Source organism: Bufo gargarizans, chromosome 8 (genome assembly GCF_014858855.1).
Source record: "Bufo gargarizans isolate SCDJY-AF-19 chromosome 8, ASM1485885v1, whole genome shotgun sequence".
Lineage (NCBI taxonomy): Eukaryota > Metazoa > Chordata > Amphibia > Anura > Bufonidae > Bufo > Bufo gargarizans.
The window spans coordinates 35,226,728-35,248,591 of NC_058087.1; the positions used below are offsets into that span (position 1 = coordinate 35,226,728).

Sequence of the window (21,864 nt, forward strand, 5' to 3'; positions counted from 1 at the left end):
TTCGGCAGACTAATATTATACAAAATGTTCATTCTCCCAAAACTGTCCTACCTACTTAGGGTACTACCAATCTCCATACCCAAACAGTAGTTATTAAAGTTCCAATCACAAATGACCAGTTTTATATGGAATAAAAAAAGGCCTAGAATCGCCACATACACACTTAAAAAAATGGTTAACAGAGGTATCTCACTCCCAAACATCTTCGCGTACTATAAGGCAGAATGGTTTAAGCCTACAGATGACCAAAAGCAATGGGTTAAAATTGAAGCAGAAATAAGCAATGTGAAAAAATTGTACCATATAGTCATAAACAACGATAGAACAAGAAGTAAATCCCAACCCTTAAAGGGATTCTGTCACCAGTTTTTGACCCCCACATTCAAAAATATGGTTATGTGCATGGAGCCCTTGTGATTCCTAATGTGGTCTTATAAGCTAAATCTGTAGGCTCATTTAGTGTAAAAAACGTTTTATCTAACCTGTCATTCATCTCGGTAAGGTGCCCAGGGGGATGCTCATGTCTTCCAGATGCCGCCCGCACCCGCCGCCGTTGGTGCCCAGCTCCTACTTTGCTGTCATCAGCGCCGCCTCAGAATCATTTGCTACTCCTCCGGCTCTCCCTCACTCCCCCCTCCTTCTTCTCTAACATCCCGCGCGTGCGCACAGGCCTGTGCCTGATGCGCCCGTGCGGACTTCTCCGTTCGGCTTCACTGAGCGAAGTGCGCATGCGCCGGCACTTCGCTCAACCTCCCGATGACCTGAAGGCTGCTGTCATCGGGAGGTTGAGCGAAGTGCCGGCGCATGCGCACCTCACTCAATGAAGCCGAACGGAGAAGTCCGCACGGGCGCATCAGGCACAGGCCCGTGCGCACGCGCAGGATGTTAGAGAAGAAGGAGGGGGAAGTGAGGGAGAGCCGGAGGAGTAGCAAATGATGCTGAGGCGGCGCTGATGACAGCAAAGGAGGAGCTGGGCACATCGCTGATGACAGCAAAGGAGGAGCTGGGCACCAACGGCGGCGGGTGCGGGCGGCATCTGGAAGACATGAGCATCCCCCTGGGCACCTTACCGAGATGAATGACAGGTTAGAGAAAAAAGTTTTTTTACACTAAATGAGCCTACAGATTTAGCTTATAAGACCACATTAGGAATCACAAGGGCTCCATGCACATAACCATATTTTTGAATGTGGGGGTCAAAAACTGGTGACAGAATCCCTTTAACCCCAACTGTTAAAGCAGCACTTGAGACCTGGAAATCTAAAGAATTTTCTCACATCGATCAGAGACAAAAGATAGCCGACAAAATCCCCCTTACATCACTACAATCCTATCCTGGATTAAACTTCCTTTCAGACTGGTCAAAAAAGGGTATATCATTCATACACAATGTTATGGATAAAGTTTGTTTAAACTGAAATCTGCCCTCCAAAAACCACATGGCACTCCCTTTCTTCTGCGCCTTGCCTTGTGCCTGTACAGCGGTTTACGACCACATATGAGGTGTTTCTGTAAACTACAGAATCGGGGTAATAAATATTAAATTTTGTTTGGCTGTTAACCCTTGCTTTGTTACTGGAAAAAATGGAATAAAATGGAAAATCTGCCAAAAAGTGAAATTCTGAAATTTCATCTACATTTTCCTTTAATTCTTGTGGAACACCTAAAGGGTTAACAAAGTTTGTAAATTCATTTTTGATTACCTTGAGGGGTGTAGTTTCTAAAATGGGGACATTTATGGGTGGTTTCTATTATAAAAGCCCCACAGTGACTTCATAACTGAACTGGTCCTTAACTCCTTAGGGACCCATGACGTACCGGTACGGCATGGATCCCGAGTCCCTAAGGACCCATGACGTACCGGTACATCATGAGTTTAAAGTGAGATTGTGGCGCCCCAGGGGTTAATCCGCACAGGATGCCGGCTGAAATCATTCAGCCGGCATCCTGTCACAACGCTTGGGGGGGGTCATATGACCCCCCCGTATCGGCGATCGCAGCAAACCGCAGGTCAATTTAGACCTGCGGTTTGTTGCGATTACTGCTGTTTCTGATCGCCGCGGTCCCTGACCGCGGCGATCAGAAACTTTAGTGTGGCACAAATATATATGTATCACCCCCCCCTGCACCCCCTGCATGATTTTAGCCCACGATCCCCCGCCCGCCTCCCGCCGAATAATCGCCGAAAAAGCACATTGCTGACACCCTGGTATAAACGGCTGACATCTGTGAATGGATGTCAGCCGTTTAACCCTTTCCATACAGCAGTCCTTAAGGGGTTAAAAAAGTGGGTTTTGGAAATTTTCCAGATTTGCTTCTAAACTTCGAAGCCTTCTAACATCCCCAAAAAATAAAATGGCATTCGCAAAATGATCCAAACATAAAGTAGGCATATGGAAAATGTCAAGTAATAACTATGAGGTATCACTATCTGTTTTAAAAGCAGAGAAATAGAAAGTTGCGATTTTTTCAATTTTTTGGTAAATTTGGTATACTTTTTTATTTATGAAAAATATTGACTGAAATTTACCAGTATCATAAAGTACAATGTGTCACGAGAAAACAGTCTCAGAATGGCTTGGATAAGTAAAAGTGTTCCAAAGCTTTTATGACATAAAGTGACACGTCAGATTAGCAAAAATCAACCTGGGATTTAAGGTGCAAAAAGTGGCTCGGTACTGAAGGGGTTAAGTCAGTGACACTGTTACCCTGGTGGCCATGCAGTTAGCCATTGACTTTTTCAGTTTGCCATGGCAGCCGGTGTATGCTGTAGACATTGGTCCAGCGGCCCATTTTAAGAAGAATGTGACCTTACATCTCTGCCTGTGAATCAAGGGTACTTCTGTTAGCTAGCATTATGGCTCTCATTCTGACCTTGACTATACTGCTGGATTCTGCTTGTCTTGTGTCTCTCTTACAAATTTATCGCCTGGTACTCCTGCTTAATCTCTTGGTACTGCCCTCTAGTTTGTTTTCTGATCTCATGTTTGTGTCCTTCTCTAGGTTGTTGCCTCTGGACCTTTTCTCTTGGTGATGACCTCTCACTCTGTTCCTGGCTTTGACTCTAATCCAGCTCCAGATGTCTCTAGCAGCTTGTCCGCTGTCAATTCTGAGGACCAAGACCTGGGAATCCGACCAGAAATGTCCATATCTCCTTGCCGGGGTTAAAGGTAAAAAATGGGGAGATTCCTTAGTTTTCACACTCCAGTCTGGCCAACACCAAACCGATTGCAACTTGTCACCAAGAAAATGTGAAATAATCTGCAGCATGTTATAGAGCAGGAGGAGCTGAGCAGATTGATATATAGTTTTATGGGAAAATAATCCGGAAAACTTGTAATTTACTAATTTTTAAATTCCTGCTTATTCTTGGCTTTGAAGTCGAGGAGGCGTCCTATCAGTGACTGACAGCTATCTCTGTATACACAGTCATAGAGAGAATGCTGTCAATCACTGATAGGACCGCCCCTTGGACTTCAAAGCCCAGAATGAGCAGGAATATAAATGAATAAATTATAAGTTATATTGAATATTTTCCCATAAAACTATATATAAATTTGCTCAGCTCCTTCTGCTCTATAACATGCTGTCTGCAGCTCAGACACCATGTTCAATGTGACAGGTTCCCTTTAAGGATCCACATTACAGGTAGATGTACACAGTGCAGATTTGTGTGCAGAAAGTCCGCATAAAATCTTTACCAAAAACTTGCATGAATCTGCACTATTTATCGTCTTTTTGGTGCGGTTTTTCAGCAGATTTTTTTTTGCAGATTTCACCCTTTTCTTGAAACAATTGACGTGCTGCAGATTTCAAAATCCACACAGCAGGGTGATTTCCTAAGAAAAAAGCAAAGTGTACATGAGATTTGTCTAATCTCATTCACTTTCCTAATGCTGTATTACGCTGCGAGTTTTCTGTACGAAATCCGCAAAGAGAAAAACGCATGTAATCTGCACTGTGTGCAAACGCTTGAAAAGTGAGAACCGCAATAATCCATCAGTAACTTTAGCGGTGGGCGCATGTCTCTATAGAAGTATGGCAGCAACCATGAGCAACTTCTGAATGCTAAGCAGGTTTTTTTTTTTTTTTTACATTTCAGATAAATACGCTATATCATTTTAATTTTTTTTAGCTCCATTTTCAATGCCTACTTTACGCACCGCATTTCCAACCAGTGCACAGTGTACCTTTAGCTTAAATTTTCTATTTAATTACCACATTATACAATCTGTGGGGGAAAAAAAATAATTATCAAATCACTTACTATTGTTTATGTTGTATCTCTTAGCTGAAGAGCATAAAATATCATGCAGCAGGAATAATTTATTGTATGCAAGGAATGCTTTAGGCCATTTCCATTTGAAGTCTTGTAATGAATGCACTTGTTACATTTAATGTGTTTCATATCTTTCCCTGGAATACATTAAAACCAGTCTCATATATTTTGCAAATTTTGAACATAAACGCGTCGCTCCTTCCGTTTTAACATGCTCTAAAAAAGTTGTTGGAGGGAAAAATAAACAAATAACACTTGTATAACTTTTTACTATGTTACAACATACAAACCGGATTCCCAAAAAGTTGGGACACTAAACAAATTGTGAATAAAAACTGAATGCAATGATGTGGAGATGGCAAATGTCAATATTTTATTTGTAATAGAACGTAGATGACAGATCAAACGTTTAATCCGAGTAAATGTATCATTTTAAAGGAAAAATACGTTGATTAAAATTTTCACGGTGTCAACAAATCCCCAAAAAGTTGGGACAAGTAGCAATAAGAGGCTGGAAAAAGTAAATTTGAGCATAACGAAGAGCTGGAAGACCAATTAACACTAATTAGGTCAATTGGCAACATGATTGGGTATAAAAAGAGCTTCTCAGAGTGGCAGTTTCTCTCAGAAGCCAAGATGGGTAGAGGATCACCAATTCCCACAATGTTGCGCAGAAAGATAGTGGAGCAATATCAGAAAGGTGTTACCCAGCGAAAAATTGCAAAGACTTTGCATCTATCATCATCAACTGTGCATAACATCATCCGAAGATTCAGAGAATCTGGAACAATCTCTGTGCGTAAGGGTCAAGGCCGTAAGACCATACTGGATGCCCTTGATCTCCGGGCCCTTAAACGACACTGCACCACAAACAGGAATGCTACTGTAAAGGAAATCACAGAATGGGCTCAGGAATACTTCCAGAAACCATGGTCAGTGAACACAATCCACCGTGCCATCCGCCGTTGCCAGCTGAAACTCTACAGTGCAAAGAAGAAGCCATTTCTAAGCAAGATCCACAAGCTCAGGCGTTTTCACTGGGCCAGGGATCATTTAAAATGGAGTGTGGCAAAATGGAAGACTGTTCTGTGGTCAGACGAGTCACGATTCAAAGTTCTTTTTGGAAATCTGGGACGCCATGTCATCCGGACCAAAGAGGACAAGGACAACCCAAGTTGTTATCAACGCTCAGTTCAGAAGCCTGCATCTCTGATGGTATGGGGTTGCCTGAGTGCGTGTGGCATGGGCAGCTTGCATGTCTGGAAAGGCACCATCAATGCAGAAAAATATATTCAGGTTCTAGAACAACATATGCTCCCATCCAGACGTCATCTCTTTCAGGGAAGACCCTGCATTTTTCAACAAGATAATGCCAGACCACATTCTGCATCAATCACAACATCATGGCTGCGTAGGAGAAGGATCCGGGTACTGAAATGGCCAGTCTGCAGTCCAGATCTTTCACCTATAGAGAACATGTGGCGCATCATAAAGAGGAAGGTGCAACAAAGAAGGCCCAAGACGATTGAACAGTTAGAGGCCTGTATTAGACAAGAATGGGAGAGCATTCCTATTTATAAACTTGAGAAACTGGTCTCCTCGGTCCCCAGACGTCTGTTGAGTGTTGTAAGAAGAAGGGGAGATGCCACACAGTGGTAAAAATGGCCTTGTCCCAACCTTTTGGGGATTTGTTGACACCATGAGATTCTGATTCAACATATTTTTCCCTTAAAATGGTACATTTTCTCAGTTTAAACTTTTGTTCCGTGATTTATGTTCTATTCTGAATAAAATATTAGAAGTTGGCACCTCCACATCATTGCATTCAGTTTTTATTCACGATTTGTATAGTGTCCCAACTTTTTTGGAATCCGGTTTGTAGATTTACTGTGTTGAGGGCTGAAAGATGTTTTAAGTGATTTATGACAAAGGTCATTGGTTAATGTGTGTGCGCTCAGATCATCCCGAATATGCAGATTCCATTAAAGGGAACTTGTCCTTTTGAACACAATGTAGGAACTGCAGTCAGCATGATATAGTGCAGATTGATGAATAGTTTTGCGACAGAAGATTCAGTAAAAATATTCAGTACTCACTGCATAGGACTGCCCACTGGACTCCTAAGCAAGAAAGAACAGAGATTTAAATGAATAAAACACAAATTATATTGACTCTTTTCCCTGTGAAATTGTGTATCGGTCTACTCGACGACTCCTTGTTTAATGCAACAGGTCGCAATCTGCTGATCTCTGGGTATTGAAAGAAAAGTAGCCTGCAGGGATCTCACCCAAAGATGCTGATTGGCAAGTAAACACTTGTAAACCCAGCCGAAAATCACTGGTTAGGCTACTTTCACACTTGCGTTCGGGGCTCCGCTTGTGAGCTCCGTTTGAAGGCTCTCACAAGCGGCCCCGAACGGATCCGTCCAGCCCTAATGCATTCTGAGTGGATGCGGATCCGCTCAGAATGCATCAGTCTGGCTCCGTCTGTCCTCTGCTCCGCTCAGCAAGCGGACACCTGAACGCTGCTTGCAGCGTTCGGATGTCCGCCTGGCCGTGCAGAGGCAAACGGATCCGTCCAGACTTACAATGTAAGTCAATGGGGACGGATCCGTTTGAAGTTGACACAATATGGCTCAATTTTCAAACGGATCCGTCCCCCATTGACTTTCAATGTAAAGTCAAAACGGATCCGTTTGCACCATCATGAACAAAAAAATAAATAAAAAAAATATATATATATATATATATATATATATATTTTTTTTTTGTTCATGGTAATGCAAACGGATCCGTTCTGAACGGATCTAAGCGTTTGCATTATAGGAGCAGATCCGTCTGTGCAGACACCAGACGGATCCGCTCCGAACGCAAGTGTGAAAGTAGCCTTATTATGATTTCAATACTGTATTCTCACCTGGACGTTCAGTAGTAATGCAGCTGGGATGACTCAACTATGCCTGCCGCAGTGCCCCTACAATACATACACCTCGCCTCTGAGATATTGGAGCCAGTCCTCTACTGTTCCAACACGCTACTTCACAGACAGGAACTTACAAGCAGCTTCTTGATAAAGCGAAAAGCAATTTATGATTTATCTCTACTTTTAGACTTCATGCACATGCCAGCATCCATATTTCCGTCTACAAACCACAGATCATCAAAATACAGATACCTTCTGTGTGCAATACAGACCAGAATAGGACATGTTACAGAATTTGTGGAACGGCCACACGGATTCCCAAACAATACAGATGTGTGCATGGCCCCATAGAAATGAATTGGGTCAGTGTGCCGTCCACAGACAATGCCGATAGCACACGGATGAAAAATACAGACGTGAGCATGTGGCATTAGATGGGTGGGCAGCAGGGGCGGATTGACCATAGACCTTTCAGGGAAATTTCCAGGTGGGCCGATGCCTCAAGGGGCCACCCAAACCCTCCTCTCTGCCGCAGGCTGGGTACATAATGAGCTATCAGTGGTAATTAACGCTGTGAGAATCAGGAACTACTGTACCTGGCCAGTGACCACACATGCCCTACTGAATTCAACTGCTATGACCCGCATCTCACCTCCTAAGCCCCCTGCTCCATATCTTAGTGTTCATTCACTCGTCCGTATGTGTTTTGCGGATCCGGCGTTTTGCATTTTGCGGACTGCACATCGCCGGTAATCTCATAGAAAATGCCTTTTCTTGTCCGCAATTGCGGACAAGTATAAGACATGTTTTATTTTTTTGTGGAACGGAAGTGCGGAGCCGCAAATGTGGATGTGGACAGCACATTCCTGCCCCATTGAAAATGAATGGGTCCGCACCTGTTCCGCAAAATTGCGGAACAGATGTAGACCCATTTTGCGGACATGTTAATAGACCCTGGATCAAAGGCAACTGGAGGAGGAGGACAGAAGATGGTAGCTATTGCCCCTGGTGGGCAAGTTGCCAGGGAGGCAAAGAAGCCACATAAAGTGGCCTGAAAGTCACAGATGGATTGCTTACTGTGTGTGTAGCTCCCTTCCCATCAAAACCAGCTGTGGCTGCCAGATACTACTTCCATTCCTACCTGAATCTACATGTTAATAAGCAGTCATAGATGTTAGGCAGCTGTAGGTAGATTCTGTATTGAATATAACACATATGACAATGTACACACCAGTTGGTTACTGAGCGCCTACCTGTGCTCATTGTCCATGGGTTGAGGCATAGAGACTCGAAAGTCTGTCACGTGTGGCCCACTTTACCCAGCAAAAGCAACTAAAACCAGCTGATTGGTAGGATTCGTGAGGGTCCCAGCAGTTGAACCTCCACAACTGCATACTTCATTCTATCCTATGACCCATTTGAACTTGCCACAGTGAAAACTATAAATGGAAAAAAATTGGATTAAAAGTGTTATCCAGAATTTTTATTTTGATGGCGTATCTTCAGAAAAGGTCAGATCAGCAGGGCTCCGAGACCTCTGCTGATCAGCTGTTTGAAGAGGCCGCGGCACTCTAGTGAGCAGCGTGGCTTCTTCTTAAGCCAGTGACATCATGCTCATCGGGCATGTTGCATATCTCAGCCCCATTCAAGTGAATGGGGCTGAGCTATAGTACAAAGCATAACCACTATACAATAAACGAGCTGCACTTGGTAAGCTGCGAGGAGGCTGCGGCGCTCAGTGGAATGCTGGGGTCTCCTTGAACAGCTGAATAGTGGGGTGCCGGGCATTGGACCCCCATCATTCTGATGATGAGGACTTATCCTGAGATCTATTGACCTATCAAAATCTCAAATATTTTATGCTCATTGAATATATAGTTATATAAAACCACTAGGCAGTCCGGGGGAACAAGATTAAAATCACCCTTTCCTTATACCTTCATATTCCTCGAAAAGATGCTGTTTCAGGACCATGGCTTGCAGTGTATAAATGGCTCAATGTGGACAAAAATAAAAATTACCCTCCAGTTTTTCGCAGCTGCAATTCTGACACTTAAAAATCCCTGCTGCTGTTCACTTCTTGGTTCTGGATTGACAACACAGGAAATGGCAGGAAAGCCACGGCGGGGATGCCGCCTCAGCCAGTTACTGTCCACTGCGGGGGTGTCTTCTCAGCCAGGCACTGGCCACAGCGAGGGGTGTCTTCTCATCCAGTCACTGGCCACAGCGAGGGGTGTCTTCTCATCCAGTCACTGGCCACAGCGAGGGGGGTCTTCTCAGCCTGTCACTGGCCACAGTGGGGGAATGTCTTCTCAGCCTGTCACTGGCCACAGTGGGGGAGGGGGGTGTCTCCTGAGCCTGTCACTGGCCACAGCGGGGGGTGTTTTCTGAGCCTGTCACTGGCCACAACGGGGGGTGTCTTCTGAGCCTGTCACTTGCCACAGCGGGGGGTGTCTTCTGAGCCATTCACTGGCCACAGCGGGGGAATGTCTTCTCAGCCTGTCACTGGCCACAGCAAGGGGGGGGGTCTTCTCAGCCAGTCACCAGGCACAGCAGGGGGGGTCCCGTCTTCTCAGCCAGTCACCAGGCACAGCAGGGGGGGTCCCGTCTTCTCAGCCAGTCACCAGGCACAGCAGGGGGGGTCCCGTCTTCTCAGCCAGTCACCGGCCACAGTGGGGGGTGTCTTCTCAGCCAGTCAATGGCCACGGCGGGGGTGCCTTCTCAGCCAGTGATTAGCTGACTATTCATCTCCAGGAATTTACTACATATTGAACCAGTAAGTGGAGAGCAATGGAATAGGCAGAAAAGCAGTGATGTGGAATCATTGAAGGTGAGCAATGCTTCTTTCTCATTTATTATTATTTTTTTTTTAACCCACTCTGAGCCATATATGAAAGAAATGTAATCCACTGGAAAACCCCTTTAAGCCATGGTTCTGAAACAGCATCATATTGAGAGCAGTGAAGATAAGGTGAAAGGGTGATTTCTGTCTTGAACATGTTCTATGCATACAAGGATGATCATTGCAAAAATTGTCACTCTGGCGCTTCATGGGCCCATCAGAGGAGACTATTCTGAGGGTCCATTCGCCATCTTTACAGAACATGTGCACATTCACGTTTTATAGCATTCTGTTTGTTGCTATTGTATTAACATCATGTAATAGGGTATTAGGAATCGGATCAAGAAATACAGTAGACCCTAAGGACAAGTAATTGGCTAAGTCATCTCCAAACGGGGGTCTTCTTCTGCTGGATCTTTAGTGCCCATTAGTGTGCTGGCACCTGGGCTCACCGAAAGATACTATGGTATCTTGGTGGGCTAGTCCGACACTGAATACATCTATGTATAAATACTTTCTGAATGGAAACGTTCTTGATAGTTAACTTTGCACTTTCTTGCAAGACTGTTTTCACAATTTCCAATTACTTCACACACTACACCAAAAATATTTTGATCATATGCTGCATTTTGTGACATAGCCTGCACTCTCCTTCTGGTATCCTAAAGTAGCTGCTCATAAGATTGCGCGACTTAAAAAACCATGGCAAGTATATCAGTAAAACGGTTGTCAAGGCTACATGTTCTCTGCAGCTTCTTATAATGGTCTCAGTTAATCTGTTTGGAAAGTGGCACAGATTTCTGAGATTACAAGCATCCTCCTCTGTTTGGAAGAAAAGCTGTGCTTCCATAAACTGCTAGACTTTGAAGGTCAAGCCATCCCTGACTCTGAAAGCTAGTAACGATTTCCTTGCACACTTAAGTGTTTTGAGCTATTCCCAGGTGTACGGAAAGCACTGATACAATTCAGTTGTCAGGTTTGCCTGGTCGACATGATATAGCGGTTTATATAACTGTACACATATTGTTTTAGATAAACCGCTGTAGACTTAAGACAGATCACCTCTGGCCTTTACATCACTTTTTTTTATAAGGGTATATTCACAAATTAGGATTAAACTCGATGTGTATTTTACAAGAGGAGACCTAGTAGAAATCCAAGGATGACGCATGAATATGCCACAGATGTGCACTGGGATTAGCCCCACTGTCATTTAGTAGGACTGTTCTCCCTTAATTTTTCCTTTCAAATTCTGCCAGAAGCACCAGCATGATCATTCTTCTTGTGGATTTTCTGCGTCACAGACAATATGTTTTGCACAGTGTATGAATAGGGAATATAATACTCTAAATGCAAAAAAAAAAATTGCAACTGTGTTGGAAAGAATGGAACAGGGCCTTCAAAAATATGGTGTTCAGTCCAAACAGCTAATTTTTTAATGTATTTATATCAGACAGCTGGCATAAATACATGATAAATCTCCCCCATATAGCTATAAATCACTGCTTTTCTTCAGTTAATATATTGCAAAACTGGCTGGCTGCTACAGTGAGTATGAATTTATACAGTTACCATTGACTGCAATGGAAGCTGTACTAATCTCTTTTCACTGATCTCCCATTAGTGGTGGCTGCATTAAAATGTTTTTTTTTTTTTTTTTTATGTTGGGAACAGAAGAATGAGTTCAATGCTAGCTCTTTATGGTCTGCCTCCATTGACGGTACACCAAAGTTTTTCCCCTACAGTTATTTTAAAAATAATTTGAGCAGAGTTCTGCTAAAAGGGTTGTGGCTTAACTTGCCTGGTCTCGACTAAACAGCCGCTTGTCATGCTTACTTATTAATGGCCGGGGTTGCTGTTTGGGAGTTCTGATGACTATTTTTATGTCTACTCTTTATGTGGGCTTGTGATTGCTTCCTATGTTGTGGGCTGCAGGGGAAATTTCTGTGCCTCACACTCTTCGTTGGGACTACCGAGAGTGTCCCTTCTTGTAGAATTTATTCTTATGTTTTCTTTTTGGGGGGGAATTTTCTGAGCAGAGAGACAACTTTCCTTATTGCAATACGGTTGGGCGATGGGCTCTGGTATAACTGATTTTTTGTTACCCTTCAGATATATGTACCGTTGAGTGATGGCTGGTAAAACCAATATTATAGCGTGGAATGTGAGAGGCTTTGGTAATCCAATCAAACATCAGGCGGTCTTTACAGCTCTTCAACCTTATCAACCAGCCATCTTATGTCTTACTGAGACCCATCTGACACGCCACCACCACAGACTGCTTGCTAAGCCCTGGATTTCACAAGCCTTTTATTCTACCTTTTCTTCGCAAGCTAGAGGGGTTAGCATTCTGGTTCACAGAGCAATTCCATTTGAATGTCATTCTAGTAAACTAGATTCGGAGGGGCGGTATGTTTGCCTACACTGCACTATTTTCAGGGTACAGTTCCCGTATTCCACTGTGGCAATCAAGGAGATTTTGGAATGGATCTCTTACAAACCGCAGATTCCAATTTTGATGGTAGGAGATTTTAATAATTGTCTTGACCCTGAATTGGACAGGTTTTCATCATCCCAGGCTTCCGCGCCTGCTGGAGAGAACTCATTGGCAAGATAGATTTATATGACCTCTGGAGGATTAGATTTCCAATGGAGAGACAATTTTCTTGCTTTTCAGCTTCACACTCCTCTATGTCCAGGATAGATTTGCCTATTGGGTCGCTGGAGGCCTCTTCTTATGTATTGGTAGTGGAATACTTACCTCGCAGCCTCTCTGACCACTCCCCCATTCACTTTGAATTGATGCTTGAGGAATCCGGGAGTCTTCAGGGTATGTTACTGTGGAAGCTTGATCCATTCTGGATCCAATTATTGGATGAGGAAGAACCACTGACCAGATTCATTATAGAATTCTTTGATAACAATGTAGGGTCTGCATGTCTTAACTCTGTTTGGGATGCCATGAAGGCGTATGTACGGGGCTTCTTTATTCAGAGAATCCAGAGGCGCAAATCTAAGTGTAGAGCACTTACTAAGGCAATGCAACTGGAGGTGCAGACATGGGAACACAGGTTCATAGGCGCCCTGTCCCCACATGTAGAGGCCAAGTGGAAGGAGGCGCAAGCTAGGCTCAATGAGCATCTACTACATATAGCTAATAATAAGCGTTTTTTTCTACAACAAAAATATTTTGAGGCGGTTGAGAGTACGGGCAGCTTATTAGCGAGAGTGGTCCGTTCACACGAAGGTCCTTCTAGAATTGCAGAAACACTGACTCCTGACTGAGATCTTTTCTTTGAGGATGATGATATATTGAAGGTATTCCATGGCTTTTATAGGGAGTTGTACACCTCGAAGATAGCAATGAATAAGTAGGATATTCAACAATATCTTGCTCATATATCGCTTACTAGGCTATCCACAGAATCTGCTGCTCTCCTGGAAGAACCCCTAACACTAGAAGAATTAGAGATGGCCTTGAGCTCCTCTCCTAATGAGAAATCCCCAGGATCAGATGGACTCCTGGCGGAATTCTTTAAGCAATATAGGGAGTGTCTTCTTCCTCATCTAATAAATACATTTAATGAAGACCTACAAGTTGGTATCCTGCCTGCATCTATGCGTGAAGCTATAGTGGTAGTGATCCCAAAGCCAAATAAGGATTTAACTCAACCCGAATCTTTTAGATCCATCTCCCTATTACCACATGATGTCAAAATATTAGCTAAAGTACTGGCCAATAGGCTAAATAAGGTCATATCTCTGATAATACACAAAGATCAATCTGGGTTTATGCCAGATAGAAGTACGGCCGTTAATCTAAGGAGATTGTTTCTCAATATACAAAGACTGGTATACACAGGGGGCTGTCGGGCTGTAGTGTCACTGGACGCTGCTAAGACCTTCGACAGTATAGAATGGAGTTATCTATAGAAGGTCCTAACAGCTATGGGTTTTGGTAAGGGTTTTATCTCATGGGTACAGTTATTATATCATTCTCCAGTTGCAAGAATTAGGGCAAATGGGTTGCTATCTGGATATTTCTCTCTACATAGGGGTACTCTACAGGAATGCCCCTTGTCACCTTTGCTATTCGCAATTGCCATTGAACCCCTTGCTTGTCTGTTGCGTACATCGACGCACTGGTAGGGTTTTCAGCTGGATCATCGGGAAGAGAGAGTTTCATTATACGCGGATGACCTATTACTATATGTAGAGGACCTGCAGTACTCCATAGATTCTATAATGCAGGAAATTGTTGGATTTGGGAATTATTCCGGACTCGCCACGATCCTTCCACTTGATCCACTTCCAGCCTCATTAGATATTAGAGGTCTGCCCTTACAAGTAGCTGATAAATGTAAATATCTAGGGGTGATGGTGACCTCATCTCTGACGGACTACATTAAACATAGAACCATTGATTGCCAAATCTGTCACTAAATCTAATATTTGGTGTAAACTACCTTTATCAGTTATTGGTCGCAGTAATCTCATAATAATGGTACTTATGCCTCAGTTGCTGTATCGCCTCCATAACTCTCCAGTCTGTATTCCACAAAGGCTGTTTTTTTAAAATTCTGGGGATTTTTAGGTCCCTCATTTGGAGGAAAAAGCAGCCGAGAATAAGTATTGCAATGCTCCAAAAAAGTAAAGAGGGGGGTGACCTATCTTTACCAAATCCATGGTCCTATTTCATAGCTGCCCAGCTGCAACATTTTAAAGCATGGCTCCAGACTGAATAGTTGGATTCTTCGGCTGCTATTATTTCATCTATAACAAAACAAAGGGCTCCAATTGCCACAGTGGAACTAGGTTCCTTGCGCTTGACCACACTCCTACTCTGTCCCTAGCGACCAACATATGGTCTAAATTTAAAAGTATGATTGGTATCAATGGTTTTTGTGATGCTACCCCTTTATGGCGTAATTCCCAAATGCCTGAGATATTCCGTCTGGAAGGTTTTTCTCCATGGGAGAGGAAGGATCTATTTTTCATAGGACAACTTTAATCAGATGGATTTTTTAAATACTTTACACAGTTGCAGGAGGAGTTTAGCTTACCCAACAAATTTTTCTACCAGTATTTACAATTGAGACATGCGTTTCAGACGCAATTTCCCAAGGGTGTACAGATTTTTGATTCTCCCCCTGTGGTCAAACAGTTATTAAAGGGTTCTTCCAGTAAGGGCCTTATATCCTTGCTATATAGACATATTATTGATACTTCCTCCTCTTCTACTACCATTAAGGCAAGGGTCCAATGGGAAAAGGATCTTGGAGCATTGTCCCAGGAGCAATGGACAGATATTCTGGCCCTCACTCCCTCTTTGACAGTTAGTGAATTCCAGCGACTATCACAACTGTACCTTATACATCGAGTATATAGAACCCCACAATTTCTTTTCAGAATTGGTGTGTGCTCAGATTCAAAGTGTCCTAAATGTGGGGAAGAGGATGCGACATTGGTCCATATGATTTGGAACTGTTCACGATTGCGATCCTATTGGGAGGATGTCAGAAGTATTATAGTGACGGCAACTCAGATACGTCTACCCGATCACCCTAGAGTCTGTATTCTGGGGATACTGGACTCTACGGGACTGGGAGACAGGAACTCCCTATGTATTCATAGACTCCTGTTCCAGGCTAGGGTACTAATAGCTAAACACTGGATACGAGAGACCCCGCCCACAAAACAAGAGTTTAATAGGATGAATGTAATTCTGGGATTAGAAAAGGGAGTATATGCTAAACTAAAATGTCCAAATAAGTTCCTATCTTTATGGCAGGTGTGGGTTGAGTCAGCGCAACTAGCTTCTTAAGCGTTAGTTCAAGACTGTATACGGGGACAAATGTCTTTCTTACACTTCCTCTCTCTGCGCAATCACTCTGCGTACACCAATATCTTCGTAAGTTGTTGTACTTATTTCCAACTATACAAAAAAAAACAACGAACTCCTTGATGATGTTCATGTGATAATGTTCATTTCAATGTTTCAAAAAAAAAAAAAAAACTTGCCTTGTCTCCATTGGTAGACAGAATAGTAAATGTTGATTCTTCAGTTATGGGAAAAAATGGGGGAAAATAATCTGTTTGTATGTATGAAAGTTTCTTCTTTTTATGTATTTATTAAATTTTTTCAACAACTTGTTCAAAACTTAACCATAAAAAAACAACATCTGTAATCTGATAGATATATTGGTTACCAATCTCAGGCTGTGGTCCACTAGCCAAAATTAAGTAAACTGATGATAAAAGTTGAAGTAGGTTAAGACTGGGAAGGGGGGGAGGGATTTATCAAAAACAGTATAAAGTAGAACTGGCTTAGTTACCAAACAGATTCCACCTTTCATGTTCCAAAGGAGCTCTGAAAAATGAAAGGTGGAATCTGGTTGCTGTGCCAGCTAAGCCAGTTTTCCTTTATACCAGTTTGGATCTATCCCCCCCCCCCCCCTAGGGGTAAATGCACACGGTCAGGATTTATGTGCGGAGAATCCTCACTGAAATCTGCAGGTGTTCGCAGGGAAATCCGTGCGGACAATCCGCATTAATTGGTGTGGATGTTCCGCATGCAGATTTTACTCTCCCCCATTGAAGTGAATGGAGAAAATTGGGTCAGGAAAAATAAAATAAATTGCAGGTCAAAATCCGCACAGAAATGATCTGCATTGTGAAGGCTAATAGCAATAAATCACTTGCACAAGCAACGATAAGAAACTTGTATTATATCTTATTTCAGAAAAACACCTCTTTAGCCACTTGTCAGGCTCTACACCTCCTCCTGTGTATGGATTCTCTATCTGAGGATAAGTCATCAATAGTAATTCCTGGAGAACCCCTTTAAATGTGTTGTCAAACTCTAATGCGGTGGATTGACATCACTGCTGTAGATGGTTTATAGCTCGGTCTACACCGGAGTTCTCTCCCCGTAGCTTCCCCCTACGTAGCAAGCAATCATTCTATTCAACACCTTTCTGCAGTCTAGAAAAGAAGTACATCAGATGAAAATAAACATAAGAGCAGCGCTATAATGGAGAACTGGTTAGGAGGTGGGTGGATAAATTCCATCCTGCTGCTAGAGTTCCTCTTTAAATTCCTCTTTTATATCTACTCTTACAGCCGCAAATTATTTCCGGTTACTATTATGAGACGTAGGCTGTAGGGCACTACATGTATTACCGTCAATGTTCAAATTGATATCTAATAAGTCGGCTCTCCGGCAGCTCACCCATAATGTTGTGCAGAAAATCTTAAAGGATTATTTTAGAAAACATTTAGGCAGTAAATAATTGTCCACTTATTCATGTTTAGATTCCCAAGCTGATAGTGGCAATTACCGTACTGTCATTATACCATTCAGCGAGCTCAGGTACTAATCAAGGCAGGTACAAACAATTCCTTTTGTGAATCTTTTGAGTTTGTCACTCTGAAAGGCCTTCCTGATACATTGTGAAAAGAAGCGCTCCGCTCTCCTGCCTCTTGTTACTGTAACAGCTATCGCATTGATTGCCACCAATCAGCATCAAAATAAATCATAGTGTTTCCTGCGCAGGCCAGCAGCTGATTTGATTACTTACAGCCATCTCTGCTTGTATTATTACAATTAGAATGAGCTTAAAAGCCGAAAATCACAGATATAGATGTTCCCACAGATGAATGCCCAGCAAGAGCCACATTGTTTAAAAGTGACTGTGATACGGGCATATCTATATTTGAAATATAATGAATAAGGTTGCCACCTGTCTGGTTCTAGTTGGTAAAATGCCAGAATATTCTAGCTCCATTAAAGTGTATTGTAAAGGGCCCAGATCGCAGAAGTTCCTGCCTATTATCTCCCCCAATCTCCAGCTGCTGACTGTATTGCTGCCTCAGGGCTGTGATTTAGTGTATAAAAAAACCTCCACAGATTTGCCATTCCTCACACTCGGGGAGCATAGAATGAACTAGGCAGAATGGTTAATAGATTAAGACCATGATTGTTCTCCAGCAGTATTTGTGCGAAGAGCATTTTGTGGCATTGGTGTTATTCAAGATATCAACTGCCTATAGTACGTCTACATCGAGCTCGTGCAGACACGCCGAGATGGCAGCAATGGGGTCCTATGAACCAAACGATTTGGGGATTGTTATGTCAACTAGTAAACAATTAAAGGGGTATTCCTGTCCGGACATTTATGGCATACCAACCTCTGTGACTCTCCTGTCTTCAGAACAGTGCCGCGCATGTGCAGCCCTATGGGAGTTCTGCAAATAGCTGAGTGAACAGCTCCTATAGAAGTGAATGGAGGGAGCTGCACATCCGTGGCCACCTCTCCACGGTGGCACGGGGTGGGTTTCCTTTTAAGATAGGTCATATATCATATCCAACCTGTAGGACACATTCCTATCGGACATTTGTGGCATATCCTGTTCAGCGCTCTTCAGTGTGAAGCAAGGGCTGCTGTTAAAGGCATTGTACAGGATTAGGAAAAAAATACATGGCTGCTTTATTCAAAAAATCGTGTCCATAAATTGCAGCTCAGCTCTATTGAAGTGAATGGGGTTGAGCTGTAATACCACACACATCCTGTGGAAAGGTGTGGTGCTGTTTTCAAAAGTAAGCAGCTATCTTTTTTCTAGTTCTGGACAACCCCTTTAATTACTCGTGTTACCTAATTGCCACCCACTAACCATGTCTGCATTCAGAACACAATAGATAATTGAAATTAATACTTTAAGTATTGCCCTAAGTATTGGTCAATGGATATTAAATCTTCAACTGTTTGGATTTATTAAGTGGGGATTATTCCTATTCAGTGGAGTATAATTATTTGTGGCTAATCTGTGGCTTTTCTGAGCAGAATCCCAGTATGTTTGTTTGTTTTGTTTTTGTTTTTTTTCTGGGCAGTGTCACCAAAAATCAGCAGATAAACCCCATTCATCATATAGGTCATCAATATCAGATCGATGGGGTACAGACACTCGGCACCTCCACTGATCAGCTGTTACCTACAGGAAGTAAACAGTGTACAGAGTCGGAAAGAAAACACAGCTCTGTGCAATGTGTAGGGGGTATTTTTCGGGTGGTACAACTCGCCTCACATTCACTTGAATGCGACCTGAGTTGCAGAACCTTACAGAGGCCACTACACATTGGACAGAGCTGTGCTGTTCCTACTCCCTACATGGTTTACTTCCTGTGGGTAATAGCTGGCCAGTGGAGGTGCTGAGTTTCCTAACCCCTATCGACCTGAAATTGAGGACCTATCCTATGGCCTGAAAAAGGTCTTTATATTATGTTAATGTTTTTCTTAACAAATGGCTGTTGACAGCAGTTCTTCAGAGGCTCCATGACCATTTAATCAGGTTGCCCAGGATTAGTAACAAAAAAGGCTGCTTTCTTTGAGAAACAGCTCCACTTCTGTCCAAGGGGTTATGTCTGGTGTTGCAGCTCAGCTACACTAAAGTGAATGGGACTGAGACTCTTGTGGACTGCAGCTCTCAGTCAATGTAAAAAAAAAGTTACAATCAATTAAAACATCTACAAAAAAAAGTGACTTTAGCTACATGGCACCAATCCTGCTGCTACTACAGAAGATCCAGTATTGTTTTGGGCGGTCTCATCACTCATATCCCCCCTACCTCCATGAGGATGGAGACAATGGCATGTAAGGTTACAATTCAAATGCCATTATTTATTGCTTCCACAGACCATGGTAGATCTACCATGTCATACACATAATCTGCTTATAGTAAACCAAGGGCAGAATCAGTCTCCTGCTCCCTGTGGCAGCTGACAATACAGTATCTTCTTACTTTGCATGCAAAAGGAATCTTCTCAGCTAGACTGCCATATTGCTGCCAAGAGTCTGGTCCATCTGTGACAGCACGCAAGGTAGAAAAAAATTCACCCCTTTAGACGGCGCCACCGTCCCTTAGATGAGAATATGTAATAAAATATCCGCTTATTAGTAAGTTATTAAAATTTAAGTTTGGTATGTTGTTAAAATTCATATATTCAGAGGCTCAAATAGCGGCTATGATGTCATATTACAAATAAATAATAAAAACAATTTTAACTCACTTCACCCAGGAGGTCCCGGATGGGATAAACTCAAGACACCCACCGGATCACCTCCTGCGCCTGGGTCGCCTGTAGAATCTCACGAAATGACAGCAGTCCAATCGAGCTTCTTGTCAAACGTCTTTTATTTAAACCACAGGGTGGCGCCGTCTAAAGGGGTGAATTATTTTCTACCTTGCGTGCTTATACCTCATCCATTAGGGGGCTCCCCTGTTGGTTCTTTTCCCTCTGGCAGCCTAATATCCCTCCAACAGCATTAATACGAAAGTACATCACTTTTTTGCCTTGGTCCAATACATTTTCAGGTCCCTCCCTTGGCGCCCTGCTGGATACTCTCGAACTTCCTTTGGGAAGACTAGAGATTAACCCCCCCCCCCTCCTTTTTTTATCTCCTTTATCCCATCTGTGACAGGGCAGGGCAGAAAGCTATCTCTTTTGGCTGCCTGCAGTGAATAGAGGATTACTAGGAAGAGACCTGGCAGTGGGAAGAGTGGCTGAGCATGCATGTCCACCAGCACTTCCGATGAAATGGGCATGCACGTTGCTATACACTATGAACAATGAGTGGTGCCATATCATGTAATACCATAAATTGCAAACACAGTTAATTTTTTATGATCTATACAGTGAATGAGTGTTGAACGGTTTATTTACGAAAAAAATAAATAAATACACATTTAGTAAGAAAATTAAGAATCCAGTGTGTTTATTTCTAGATTGCAATATGAATAGAAGTAGAGAAACCATGTCAGTTTCATATAAAAATATAAATATAGAAAATATATATTTAAAATAGTATAGATATTTGTGGATAAACCGTCCAATTAAGATAAAATCTAGCATCTTTAAAAATAAATAGCAGACGCAAAACAGCACTATTGTCGACTACTACGACTGGGCAGCCTGGGTCTCTCTTTTTTTGACTTGTTTGTGCTCTGTGGTTTATGACTTTTCTTGGAATATTCTACCTTTATCCACCCTCCATCATTGTTAACCTTGTTTTCTTCTCCTTTGGCAGCACCGGAGGGTGGCCCTGGCAGTCCTGGTATGTGTCTACTTTGGTTTTGGCTTGCTCTATGTGGTTTATAATCGTTAAACCGTGGATTACTCTGCGATGTTGTATATGGTTTGTGTTTTCCACTGCTTGTCTGAGAGCTCTTCTTATCCACTCTTCTTGGTGTTGATGGAGTATGCATGTTTTGGTGGTGATATGTGCCGTTCGCCCTCTTTCTGGCCCTTTCCCTCTCGGAGGGGCTATCAGAAGCCGTACTGGATGCACTGCTGCCTTTAGAACTTTGGATAGACAAGGAAGACAGATTTTTGGTAATTGCTAATTGTGTTGGTGAAGAACTGCGGGAGTAATTGATAGGTGTGACTTGTAATGTAGATGTCACCCGTGTTCGTCTGAGGGCAGCAGCATAGGAATCTTGATTGTGAAGATATGGTAACAACTTGGACAGGTTGGTAAGACTGGAAGACTGGGAACGAGGTAAACCAGTGGGACTTGGAGACTGCACGGCCAGCTGACGCATTTTTAAAGTGTAAATCCATTGTAAGTCGACATCTGTGGGAATTCAAGATACAATCAGTAAAATCAGTTCAGAGATATAAAAAAACGTGTATAATAAAGTCAGTTTTGCATAAGGGCTCATGCACACGACCTTATGTATTTTGCGATCCGCCAAAAACGGATCAGCAAAAAATACAGATAACGCCCGTGTGCATTCCGTATTTTGCGGAACAGCTGGCCCCTAA

At 42.8% G+C, this 21,864-nt stretch overlaps 1 protein-coding gene across 2 annotated transcripts in view; it reads right to left on the reverse strand.

Moving 5' to 3' along the window:
* Nucleotides 1–20,814: 20,814 nt before the first annotated feature.
* The window catches only part of MAP3K20 (mitogen-activated protein kinase kinase kinase 20), a 215,695-nt gene continuing 214,645 nt past the window's right edge, over nucleotides 20,815–21,864 (reverse strand). The window contains exon 20 of one of the 2 annotated variants that reach the window (XM_044303724.1): nucleotides 20,815–21,673. In XM_044303724.1, coding sequence (XP_044159659.1) covers nucleotides 20,985–21,673 — 689 coding nt within the window. In that variant the 3' untranslated portion in view covers nucleotides 20,815–20,984. The remainder of the gene's footprint in view (nucleotides 21,674–21,864) is intronic. The other variant, XM_044303723.1, reaches the window with a different exon arrangement.